A 14,254-nucleotide genomic window follows, 5' to 3' on the forward strand; every position below is an offset into this window, starting at 1 on the left:
GTAAACAACAGGGACAACAACATCCAACACCGAACGATAAAGTTTGACGGACATAAATGTTGCGATAAAGTAAACTGTGCCCTCCTGACGGATAACTCTAAGTACAAGTCATTAAAATACATTTTAAGGGGTTACTAGAGACAGCGTATAAAAGGTTTGAAGTTTTATTATGGGTTTTATAAATAAATGAAACAATTAAAGATAAATTCAAATGAAACCCTTTATTAACAATATTCAAGACAATAATTCTACAATAATCAAATCAATAAAATCGGAAAGTAATAATTATATTAGTAATATACCATATTATGGCGACTCTATTAAAATTAAAAATCTGAGTATTATAAAAACTATAATAACTAAATAAGTTTTCCATATATAGAAAAAAAAACAAAGAATATTAGTAAATATTAAATAAATCATAATCAAGTTAGTTACATTAATTAAAATATAATAATTGCATGGTAAATAGATTAATTGGATATAATAAGGCATCTGAATTAAAATTACCAATAAAACAACAAGAAATAACAGTAAGCAACAAAATCATAAGCCTAAAATTCCATAACTTTACAAAGAAGAGTTAAATCTAGTTGACACCGTTTATGGTTGACAGATCGTCGCGTTGGTCGTAGATGGAACGCGACGATAACTTGTGTCGCCCGTCGTTACCAGCGAGTAACATGGCAAGGTGTTCCTGGTAACAAAGCATTTATTTAACATACTACTAATACTTCCGTCAACCTCAACAGTGTGACCTCTACATCCACACACACACATATATATATACCATCATTTTCTTGACATTATTTTAACATTATAGTTCACGATATATGATTGCTTTTTGCTTAAACGCTTCAAACATATCTGTAATGACTTACGTAGTAGCTATGGACCCTCCATCGTAATCCCACTACACTACACTACATACTAGAGGAGTTAAACCATGAATACCAACAGTACAGTAGTAAAGTTCGAACCAAAGACTAAGTAACTATGGTCCCGTGGCTCACAAAAGCCCTAAGAACTGATCTAAGACTTTTACTCATGGGATATCGAAATACTCACTAGATATACTTTGGAGGTGTCCTGCAGTTGTTGTAATAAAGCTGTAATTTTTTGACGCCAGATACGAATTCCAGAGAGTGCCGAGTCCACTGATACAGCCTGTAACATTATTTTATTTAAATAGGTATTTTTTAAAGTAAATATAATAAATGATAAAATATTAATTATATTTTAAACAAGCTTCATCATAATCGAATGGTGCATTCACAAAATTTACTTTGCTTAGTATTTATAGTAAAACCCGTGTCAGTATGGGAAATATACTAAAGTAGTGGCTCTAATAATAAACTAAAGTAAACACGTCAAAGTAATATAAAAAAAAGGGTTTCATTAAGCCTCAGCGCTGTCAGTTGCAACAAAAATCAATGTTCAATGATGACCTATATTATCTATGGAATCTATCGAAACCCTTCGTGTGTTAGGCCGACTTCAACTTGACCTCCTGATGGAATGTGATTGTGCGATGTGAATCACTGGACTGTGGACATTGATTAAAGTTACAAGTAACATCAGAGTCAGAGTAAAGGTGAATAAATATACATATGGATTCGAAAACCGAACACACATGTAGATGGCGGGATCAAATGATCCAACCGGGGCACCATGGTTAGGCAGTCTACATAGTTCTATCTATTATGCCTCAGAAGCTTACCTTGAGGAGGGTGTCAGCGGCTACCGCCAGATGATTTGACACTACTGTTAGACCTAAGTGGAGATTGCTGAAATACAAAAAAATAAATAGAATATACTACCTAATTACTACAAAACGGAACACATTATCGAATATAAACAAAATTTGCGACCTTGCAAGTAAAGTAGGTATTAAGTTATACCTGAGAATATACCAAGAATATCCAAAATGTTGACGATATCGCTGACAACACTGTCAATACAATGAAAATTTTGAAGTTGTCTGAATGTCCTTGCAAATAAACGCGCGAAAGGTTACACGTCCAGCGTCCGAATAAGCCAACCATAAGCAAAATGTCTTTGTTATGTGACAGGTATAACTTTATACCAAGTTTATTAGTAAGGCCATCAGTGGTTAGGGTTACACGACAGAAATGAAAACTTCTGAGTCTCCCTTAGTTAACTCTAACCGAATTTACTTAACAAGCTCTATACACACAAGCGTGAGTGAGTCTCAGCTACAAAATCAAGCTTCGTGGTGCCTACAGAAGTTTCACTTCAAAAATTCCCCCATTTGTAACAATCTAGACTTAGGTCCGTATTTCAAAAGGCGTGTCAATATGTACCTAATCCACGAACTGTATTGTTCTCACTGTTACGCTACAGCCTATTTTTGAGTTAAGTAATTTTTTTATTGAATTGGGCGTTATTTTGCGGAAATCCATAATTATCCAAGTTTTTTGAGTTTTAATTCCGCCAACGTTTGTCTTCAAAATTCTTTAGGAGATGTTCACTCGCCAAACTCTAGCACGAGACTGAATTGTGAATGACCCGGAAACCGCTTATTTATACCTACGTCGCATGTTTTGGCATGCTGTGATTCGTCGTCTGTTGTTATATCTTATTATTATATTATTATCCCTGGAAGAGATACGTAACAATGGTGAAAAGACCAAATTTGTTTATTCATTTTTGTGTTGTCCTAATGGACACTGAATCTTATCGGATCATTTACGGATCCAAGTTACAGTATTTACTCAGACGTATTACTTCTATGAAGCAAACAATATATCAATAAGAGACTCAACTCAAACATGCGATATCGTGTCATCTCAGATGCTGGGTCTTTTAAGTGTGGCGCACTGACTGCACAGCTTTTCACGTCAGAATCTACATCTGGGGAAATCATTGAAAGCCGTATGTATATACATGTTTGTTTAGTTTGCAGTGGCCAGTAGTTGTTCCGGTTTCCGTTTAAAGGAAATACTTTCTTAATATTTTTTAATAAAGCATTTGAGCAATGCCTTTGAGTGTCAATGGCCTTCAGTACTCTCTCAGTGCTGTTTGCTCCGGTTTCTAGCCTAATTATATGATATTTTCTGGTGCAGCTTGGAACGCCACAGAATTGTTGAAGTCCTGAAATCTTTTTTCTGGATTTCATTGCTTATGAATCAGCTCCTTCATTACCTTTGACTTCACACAGTCTTATGACCCTATTGGACTCACCTAGATGTTTGAGCGCCAGTCATAATGTTGGATTCTAGGCTGTTGGCTGTCCAGTAGAATTAGGATTTTTCCTGTTTTTTGTTCTATTTTCTTGGTTTTAATTTGCACAACTTAGAATTACAATGATGTCCGATTGAAAGAGTGTGGTAGCAAATAATCCTTCACTGTCAAAATCACAAAACAAATTAGGGAACACATATTGGGACGCTTTCTCAAACACGGACCTTAGAAATCATCGCATATTAATTACTTATTAATAGTTATGTTAGTATAAGTTGCAATTAATGATAAAGTTATCTTAGAACTGAAATTGACTTACTTAAACTAATCTAAATCGTCTAAATATCCGCCTCGAGAATTCGGAAATAAGCGATGCTTCATGTCCTGGAAGAAACTACTAAGGGTATGGATAACATCTTTTGCAACTTACTCATACCTCAATTTAGAGAATATTTTTAAATAATATTCCGCAAGAATTGGAATATGTTACTGGGAGAAAATTATAGGATATTGTAAATTACAGTAAAACAAATATTGTGAATATAGATTATTTTAAATTGAATGCAAAAGTATTACTTATACTAAAGTCGCGTCAATAAAGAAGTGTTTTATGAATGGCAAGCGCAGAATTCTATCGTTTGTAACACTATATATGATAATAGGTTTAGTTGCATAGCCATGTAGAACCCCGGATAAAAACAATTCTAGTCAAAAAATCCTATATTTTTTTCTGTAGATATAAAAATAAAAAGGACCGCCATCTATAAAACGATTCTTAATGGCGCGGGTTACTATGGTATATCTATCAATTTCACACCACATTGATATTAAGATATATTTGAGGAAATTAATGTCAAAAATCGGGTGGATACTTTATTTATTTATTAGAAGCTATAGGCTCCAGAAACCAAAAACCAAAAAGCTCCAATAAGTATAAACCTATATATGATGAATTTTGAAGAAATTTCCCTAATTTCTGAGATTAAATAGAAAAATTAAATTTATATAGATACCAAGACGGCGTACGATTATGAAGGCGTAAAGGCATTTATTTTCTCAAAATTTATTCCTTGAGAATTATTTTTGATGTCATTTCTAATATACTAGATACTACTACCGCCTCGGAAACAAATGGCGCTCTGAGAGAGAAGGAGCGGTGCAAGAAACTCTCCCAGCATTCTTTCTTTTTTAATGAAATTTCGCTCTTTTTAATAAAATATACAATATTATACTGTCATTGGTATAAATGGAAATTTGCACTTGCGCATCTCGAGATACGACCGAGCGTTTTGACCATTTAGCCAACTGTCCGTATGACGCATTATACAAAAATCGGTACTATTATTCTTCTGTTATATATCTTCATTATTTTACTATGCAGATTTTCATTTCAGATAAAAAAATTAAAATATATAATTATTCAAATCTCGGTAACATATCATAATGAATCAAATTGTTTACATTGAATATTTCATTACAAAAGTCCATCAAATTCGTCAATTGGAAGTTCTTGAATTTTCGCCGCGGCGATTTTTAATTATTTCTATGTGGTTTACTGATCAGTCTTTTCATATGTTATTTTTGACTTTACTATTTAAAAAACTGAAACTCGATTAAAATAAATTTTATCCATAGTAAAATCATTTTTTTACCGTTTTGCTATTGTACAACATATAATTGTATAGAAGTTTACTGTATATTAGTAAAAAGATACGTTACATCAGCTAGATTCTGTTCGCACTTGCTATCTGTTGCGCCTGCTATAGCGATGTCACCAAAACAATGTCGTTTCAGTTCGACTTACAGTCACTGCATCCAATAGGCATAAAATTATCAAACTACCGACACATAAACCGTTGGACAATCGCGAAGTTTTGAATCTTAAAATATCCCTTAACATCAGCCTCTCATGTCAATGATTAAGCATAAAATCTAACTTACTTCGGCAGATCAACGTAATTGATAAAGTGGACGACCCTCCTGGCGGTCTCCCGCGACAGCAGCACGAGAAGTTCCTCGAGGGTCGCCGGTCGGGCCTGGTTCTCCGGCTCAGGCCCGGACAGTGCCGCGTACAGTTCCTTCGCTTTCTTCCAAGCTAACGCGGGATCTGTTACTACCTGCATTATTTATTTATCACAATTATTTCCATTGAGAACGGGAAATTGTTCATGTTGCAAGCACACTTTCAGAAGGCGACAGACGTCATTACCAAACAATAATATTGACACTTTTGTCAGCTTCATGTGTTAACAAGCGCTACCAACGTCATGAACTGTCATAAGATATCCCAAATAATAATTACATTTATTTAACTACTCTTAATATTTAAATACTATTTAATATAATTATCACTATGATTAGAAATAACTATAATTGCATATAATATTCAGATCGGCAGTTAACTTGATTCGTGTAAGTTAGTTGGCACTACAGCAGTTCTAACTAACAGTTGGTAGCATCATCACAGTAGACTTCATGCCCAATGATATTATATACAACTAGCTGACCCAGCAAACGTTGTATTGCCGATTTTAAAATCGCGATACAAAAGTAACTGTTGATCGTAGATGGGTGAAAATTTGAAGTTGTATGTATTTTTTAATGCTGACTCATAATCAAATAAATTAAAAAAAAATGTCAAAAAAGTTAAAAAAAAAAATTAGTGTGGACCACCCTTAACATTTAGGGGGATGAAAAAGAACAGAAGTTGGCCGATTCTCAGACCTACTCAATATGCACACAAAATTTCATGAGAATCGGTCAAGCCGTTTCGGAGGAGTACGGGAACAAACATTGTGACACGAGAATTTTATATATAAGATAGATATGGCACTAGCGCGCGCAAAATGTTGCAGACCAATTCAGACAATTGTCGTAATTTCATTTGCAGCATACGCGGTTAAAAAAAATAGACAATTAACTGACATAGATACGGCGCGACTAGTATACTTTAGTTATTTCCATAGTATTATGTCCTATGGTATATTGCTATGGGGCAACGCTGCCGATATTAATACAATATTTGTGCTGCAGAAGAGGGCTATTCGCTCTATTTATAACCTAGGTCCTAAGGAATCATTGAGAGCAAAATTCAAAGAAATTAACATCTTGACTGTTGCTTCTCAATATATTCTTGATAATGTAATGTATGTTCATAGGCACATAAGTGAATTTGCCAGAAACTGTCATAACCATAATGTTAACACCAGGAACAGACATAAACTGATGATGCCTACTACTCGGCTAAGTCGAGTTAGTAAGACTTTTGTGGGGCGATGTATATGCTTTTACAACAAGATCCCAGAAAATGTTCCAAACAAAGGTGTTACGTTATTCAAAAGAATTGTTAAAAAACGTTTGTGTGGTAAAGGTTACTATAACATAAATGACTTTCTTAATGATACCACAGATTGGGAATGGGGCGACCGCCCTCAGGCTATTAAATAATAAGTTTAATTGTACAATGTTACTTTGTAAATGTTACTTTAATTGTAAAACATATTTTTGATGAAAAAAAATTGCCCGCCGAGTTTGTTGCGCCCATTCTTCTCAGGCCTGAGGCATTCACTTTGGAATGGGTGGTAATTTTTTTTTTGACTTTCAATAAGTGATTTCACATCCTATTTTGAATAGAAATATTTGAATTTGAATTTAGTCGGCTAATAGCAGCGAGCTAAGCGGAACGTTTTCGTGGCGTGACAATAATAATCTAAAACGCCAACCTGTGTGTTAAGAAAATGTAAAAACTATGTTTGGAAGATATATAAGAGTGAAGGTATTTCATACCATACGAAATTATATAAAAGAACGCCGTATTTGTATTTTATCACGATTTTATTTCTTATTTACAAATAAATCTCTAATTATTAACGTGGTGGTTCGAGCAAGATAGACAATAGGATCTCAACTGCAGCGCGACAAGGACAAATAGTATGTGTCATAGATTAATTAACCAGAAGTGAAATCGTAGGCAGAATAAATAGCGTTCGTTACCGCTTGATTGCGGACCTTGGGTTTTCTTGTTAGTTAGTGAGCGTCTTTCTTAAATAATATTATGATGATTATAATAAGTTCTGGCTTTCAAAGTCTTATAATAAATATGGTATAGAATGAGATTAGTAATAGCAGGCTATTTGATATTTTAATAGTACTTAATCTTGGAATGTATGTAACGTACCAGGAGGTCTACTCGCAAAATCGACAACGACACATTTGGAACGATACGATAATACTCCGAATATACCGCAACTACCCTCTCTCCTGCGGGATGATCGAGGTAGTATATTTTAGGACAATTTAGGAAATCATGTAAAAAAGGCTTTGTTGCAGTGAATGTAATACGAAATTTAATATTTTTTAATAAACAAGTGCGTATTGCTGAACTATCAAACTGCAAAAACAAGTTTTAGGGTAGGTAGCGGACGTAGACCGTAAGTGATGTCTGCTTGCGTAGGAGTTTTTTCAGTAACACTGCCTTTTCGGTATATCCCTTGCTAACCGCAGAAGAATCAATGGATCATTTTCTGTTTCTCCCATTATCTTATTGTAATAAACCCTCAACAAAAATACATACATAAATAATATAATATACAAGAAATAATAATTGTAAACTTAAAAATTTATGGGAGCCGTCGTTAGTAAAATTGTAAAAATGGAACCCTTACTGTTAATACATTTTGGTTTTGTTATGACATGTCTGTATGTTTTTTATTATTTTACGTACAAATAATTTATATCATTAATATGGCTATATATTATAATCAATATTATTATTTTTTAAATCAATAACACCTAATTTACCTAATTTTAATGTAGTTTTACTACTTTATAACTTTTATTACATGAACTCATGAATTAATCGTATTTTAGGCATAAAATAATGTCTATGGTACGGTAAAAAATCATATCTGGTGAATGAATCTGTGTTTTTGCTATGCAAATACGAAGCAATTAGCAAATTAGACTTATCTCTTTTCACTTACGATAATTGCATTTACTATCCTTCTTTGACGTGTAATCGTAAGTAGTGTGCTATTGCAATGTAAATATCATTGGTCATGCCCTATTTAAGCCAGAGCGGTATATTCGAGGTGGCATTTCATAGCAAATAGCCAGGTTTTCCCAGTTTCCTGGATTCCCCCCCCCCCCCCCCCCAAACCTCATGTATTAGTTTTTAAGCATAACAAAGTTTATCCCTCAACACGTAGATAGGGTTGTAGAAATAAGTTTTCTGATACGTACATATATAAGGCTTAGTTGTAAAATGCTTTAATAAGTAGATCTAAGTAATTTTGTATATATATTTTAATATCAAATATAGAAATTTGGATTTTTTTTTCGTTTTTCGAGGAGGCATTACATAATGTGAATTCTAAGCGGTAAACGCTGCCCAAATTGTATTGAGTCAGATAATATTATAATTATTAGTGGAAACTGTAAAATACAGATATTTCAATTTTATTAAGTGCATTTAAATTACCAACCCCTTCTACACACTTTTACACAATTTTACCTACTGGGTGTCGAATTAGGAGGCTCTATTGCACAGGATGCCGGCTAGATTATGGCTACCACAATATGGCTGACACAATGGCGCCTATTTCTGCCCTGAAGCAGTAATGTGTAAACATTACTATGTTTCGGTCTGAAGGGCGCCGTAACTAGTGAAATTACTGGGCAAATGAGACTTAACATCTCATGTCTCAAGGTGACGAGCACAATTGTAGTGCCCCTTAGAATTATTGGGTTTTTCAAGAACCTTAGCGGCACTGCATTGTTATTGGCAGGGTGTATCAATTATCATCAGCTGAACGTCCTGCTCGTCTCGTCCCTTATTTTCATTTAAAAAAAAATCCCAGGACACATGAGTAAATTAAACGGTACCCAGGACCTCTAGCTCAGTTGGCAGGATCACTAACCACTGCACTGTAGCCCAGTGCAGATATATGTATGGGACGTCAATGTGCCATATTGTGTCGTGTTGGAGTTGCTTTAGAAAATGAAGATGGCTCTATGATGATAATCAAGTTGAGGAAGTTAAATGATAAGAATGAGGGTAGACCAACTTATCTGCAAACAATAAACAACTACTCGGGTATTATTACGCAAGTCACCCCGTGACCATGATGCTTACAACAAAGTTCAATAATAAGGAAACACGGAAATGATAGAATTAAATCTGGCACTAGTCACGCACATACACACATCCCGAGCTAGCCCGAACTAAAACATTGCCTGTCTTATTAATAAAAAAAAACCGACTTCAAAAACTGAAAAGTTACAAATAACTAAAAATTTAATTTAATACACTTTTACCTTTAATATAATAAAATGCTATTATTTATATGTGCTACCTATTGATAGGTTTTAAGTCGGTGCCAAGGTCAAAACAAAATAAATTTTAATATTATAAACAGCTTACTTATTGTAACTATTAAGGTTGTCTGGCCACGCGTGTTTGTCCGCTTGGGTTGGGAACAAAACATTGTTCTAAACGAAGCTATCCCGCTCAAAGTCACGCTTGGCGAGTGTAGGTACTTACTTATTACATTTGGCTTGGCACCGACCTCAAAGCTATCAATATGTAACACAAATAAATAATAGTACTTTATTAATATTAAAGGTATAGGTGTATTTAATTTAATTTTTAGTTATTTGATACTTTTCAGTTTTTGAAGTCGGTTTTTTAAACGTAGTTTCTTTTTATTTTTTCTTTTTGTGTCAGTTAATAATTATAATATATAATCAATCTGACTGAAAACTCTTAAAAAAGCCGTACACAAAAACAATTATATCGTTTAGATAAACAAAAATTTTCATAAAATGAAAACTACTGGGCCAGACTATGTAGAATTTTTATGGGACCAAACGACATCTATTCTGCATCGAACTAAAGAAAAAAAATTACGTAAATCAGATCAAACCTCAGTGTAATCGGTGTACATACATAAAAAAATAACCGATCGAATTGATAACCTCCTCCTTTTTGAAGTCGATTAGAAAGCAATGAAATGTTACTTCAAGTTTAAAGTTACTTTACCATGTTATGTTATTATGTAGTGACAAAGGCTTACCTTTTTATCTTAATAAAGGCAAAAAGTTTTAAACTTGGAATAATTTTACTTCGCGCTTATTAATGATACAGTACGCGTTTAATTTTGATCTCGACGTACCAACTCGGCGACATACACCAGCACGTTGATCTGTTCCTTGATAGCCTTGGCCTCAGCCAGCATCTGCCGGGTCAGTCGTCTCTGCAGCTTCCTCCCGAGCCTGGCTCCGTGCTGCACGGTGTGCGCCGCACGAGCCCTTCCTGATCCATCTTTGCAGTCTACTTCAGCTGCGGCCACTATTATGCTCGCTAAGGATAAATTTATTTGTATTTTAGTTCAATGTTCAAATTCAAATTCAAAATAGGATTCAAAATCACCTATTGAACGTCAAAAACTACCACCCATTCAAAATAGACTGCCTCAGACCTGAGAAGAACAGGCGCAAGAAACTCAGCGGGCTTTTTTCTTGTTGATTTGTTTTCTTATTCTGTAGCCAAATGGCAAAAAACGGAACCCTTATAGATTCGTCATGTGACAGACAGCTTGGCTGTCTGTCCGTGTATGGCACAACCACTTTTTTTCCAAAACTATAAGAACTATACTGTTGAAACTTGGTAAGTATTGTGTATTCTATGATTCGCATAACATTTTCACACAAAGATAAAAAAACAATAAATTTTGGAGGTTCCCCATACTTCGAACTGAAACGCAAAATTTTTTTTCATCAATCCCATCTCTATGGGTAGGTCTAAAAATGATATTGAGTTTTCTAATAACGTTTTTTTCTAAAGTGAATAGTTTGCGCGAGAGACACCGAAAATAGGTTTGAAGGAGATCTAGTAAGTAGTTTTTTTAATACGAATATATGATAAGAGCTCATTTGCAATGTATGTATTTTGAGCGAAGATATTTTGCCTTATCCATTTAAATAATTTAATATCCATTCCTTTCCTTATAACTTTTATATTATGTTACTTGCTGCTACGGAACCCTTCATGGTCGAGTCTTATTTGCACTTGGCCGCTTTTTTTATTAAAGGGAGCAAACGGGCAAGAGGTTCATGTAATGCAAAATCATCAGATCTTGCCGTTAAGGCTGCTATCCCAAGAAACCGCCAAAATAGAACATAATTGAAACCATTTCTTAACAGTTTATATAAAGCTTTTTTTTTTACAAATCATAATTATATATCTACAGAATATGAGAAGAAAATTCATTTTTTCTTTATATTTCTATCTTTAATAGACATTGCGAAATAAATCACCAGTTTTAACTTTTTTTTTTATGGAATAGGAGGACAAACGAGCGTACGGGTCACCTGGTGTTAAGTGAGCACCGCTGCCCACATTCTCTTGCAACACCAGAGGAATCACAAGAGCGTTGACGGCCTTTAAGGAAGGTGTACGCGATTTTTTTGACTAACTTGTACAGTTGGAGCCACGATAATCATTCAATCTAGATTAATATTGTAAGAAAAATTTTCAACTATTTAACATGATATAGTTTTGTTATTTTTATAAAATAAATTGTATTAAGTTTGTAATTAATTAAAAATGCTTCTAATTCTGAATTAAATCTATGTCGATCTTGTGCGAGACAGGTAACCTAGCTCCGCTCGATTCCTCAAGGCCGTTGCCTTGGCCCCCAGCCTTAACAGATCAGACAGTTGACTTCGTTAGGAATTTTCGTTAGTTAAGGGGAATAGTATCGTTGGGAAAGGTATGAACTATTCCACATAAAAGTAGTCAAACTGATTCATAAATTGTATACAATCTTTTATAACAATACACTTCAAAATTTACGTATTATTAAGAGGTTAACACAATTCGTCAATAGTGGTTACCCTCTTACTCCAAGAATTCACTTTGTGGTCGAAGTTTTGAGGTCAATAATTTAAAACTAAATACTAAAAATAAATAAGGAAGCCATTAATTATTGGGTCCTTAATAAAATGACGTTTCATATTATTTAAAGTATAATATAAAATTAATAACAGTATAATAACGTTAATAATTGCGTAAATCAGCGAAGTCCGTTAATGGCTCACAATACCATTTAAAAGCAGATGCACACGGACATGGTATAAGTAAACTGTAAGATATCGATACATAACTGCATAAAACGTTTTATGGCAATAAGGGACGAGACGAGCAGTTACCCTACCCATTACAATGTACTGCCGCTCAGGATTCATGAAAAACCCAATGATTCTGAGCGGCACTACTTGAGACATAAGATGTTAAGTCTCATTTGCCAAGTAATTTCGCTCGCTACGAACGCCCTTCAGACCGAAACACAGTAATGCTTATTACTGCTTCACGGCAGAAATAGGTGCCATTGTGGTACCCATAATCTAGCCGGCATCCTGTGTAAAAGAGCCACCGTCTGGTAAAAAATGTGTTTCTGGATTTGTAGTTGATTTTTTTTTTTATGCCGTTCACAGAGTACTGGGTCCCCGACAATTCGAGCTGCTCTGCGTTGCACGCGGTCAAATGGATCGAGCTGATACTGGGGTGCGCCAGACCAGAGATGACAGCAATACTCCATGTGAGGCCGGACCTGCGCTTTGTAGAGCGCTAGAATGTGGGCCGGCTTGAAGTATTGCCGTGCTCTATTTATGACGCCCAGTTTCTTTGAAGCCAGTTTGGCTTTGCCCTCCAGATGGCCACGGAATTGGCAATTGCTCGAGATTTCGAGACCCAATATTCCGATACTAGGCGAGGCTTTAAGGGAAGTGTTCTCCAAGAGCGGTGAGACGGCAAATGGGGTTTTTTTAGTGGTAAACGCGCAAACTTGAGTCTTCTGGGGGTTAAATTGGATAAGGTATTATTATTATTTAGAGAGGAAGTCAGTTGTCTCATAGTGTGTCATTAGTGTGCATGGCAGCTATGTCATACACTCGCGATTGGTTAGTAACTTTCTTTTAGTGTTCGTGCGTTGCTGAAAATAGCGTTTAATAGTTCGCCGCTTAGTTTTTCGACGTATTTTTTTACGAGACGAGCAGGAAGTTCAGTTGATGGTAATTGATACGCCCATACCATAACTTATAAATTCTTAAAAAATATACAAATTCTGAGCAGCAATACAATTGCGCTAGTCACCTTGAGACATAAGATGTTAAGTCTCATTTGCCGAGTAAATTCACTAGCTACGGCGTCCTTCAGACCGAAACACAATAATGATTACATAGCTAGGTAACACTTGAAATTTATAGAAAATGAAAACCGGCTTAATGCGGAAAGTTGCCAATACTTTTATTGTTTTTCGAAGTAATCTCCGTTCTTCTCTACACATCGTTGCATTTGATGGAACCACTGAGAAAAGCAGTAGGCCCATTCTTCCTTAGGAGTCTCTTCTATGGCATTTTCGTACGCTTTCACCGTATCTTCAGGGCTCGTAAAGTGAATACCTCAAATTGTATCTTTAGTTCTTGGGAATAAATAAAAGTCGCGGGGCGCCAAGTCAGGACTGTATGGCGGATGACTCATTATCTCGACACCTGCCATAGTCAAATATTCAACAGCCCGTTTTGCGGAGTGCGCTGAAGCATTGTCGTAGTGAAGGACGATCCTGCTTCGAGGGCGCTGCTGTCGAATTTATTCCAAGACAACAGGCAAACAGCGATTGACATACCAGTCTGCAGTAACTGTCCTTCCATCTTCTAGCACAACTGTCGTGAAATGTTCTTTCTGACCAAAGAATGAGGCAATCATCTTTTTCCTTGACTATTCTTCCTTTCTTTACCTTAGTTGGCCGATCCTCAAAAGGAAACACCCACTGAGCTGATTATCTTTTGGTTTCGGGTTCGTAAAATTATATCCAGCCTGCTTTAATCACTTGTGACGATATCAAATACCGCATCACCGCCGTTGAACTTACCTAACATTTGGCGACACCAGTCCATGCGAAGGTGTTTCTGGTCGTCAGTTAAAGTATGGGGAATCCATCTGGTACAAAACTTCCTGACGCCTAAATGTTCGTGTAATATTTTTTGAACT

General features: G+C 35.4%; 1 protein-coding gene across 3 annotated transcripts in view; it reads right to left on the reverse strand.

The window, feature by feature from the left end:
• Positions 1–280: 280 nt before the first annotated feature.
• The window catches only part of LOC126974388 (lipid storage droplets surface-binding protein 1), a 31,662-nt gene continuing 17,688 nt past the window's right edge, over positions 281–14,254 (reverse strand). Inside the window, exons 5-9 of one of the 3 annotated variants that reach the window (XM_050821866.1) lie at positions 10,377–10,564; positions 5,146–5,321; positions 1,721–1,787; positions 1,069–1,167; positions 281–697 (exon numbers count right to left, since the gene is read on the reverse strand). In XM_050821866.1, the coding sequence (XP_050677823.1) occupies positions 590–697; positions 1,069–1,167; positions 1,721–1,787; positions 5,146–5,321; positions 10,377–10,564 (638 nt within the window). In that variant the 3' untranslated portion in view covers positions 281–589. Of the gene's footprint in view, positions 698–1,068; positions 1,168–1,720; positions 1,788–3,523; positions 3,599–5,145; positions 5,322–10,376; positions 10,565–14,254 lie in introns of those variants that run through there. The other 2 variants (XM_050821867.1, XR_007731516.1) reach the window with 2 other exon arrangements.

This window comes from Leptidea sinapis, chromosome 32 (assembly GCF_905404315.1).
Source record: "Leptidea sinapis chromosome 32, ilLepSina1.1, whole genome shotgun sequence".
In the NCBI taxonomy this organism is placed as follows: Eukaryota; Metazoa; Arthropoda; class Insecta; order Lepidoptera; family Pieridae; genus Leptidea; species Leptidea sinapis.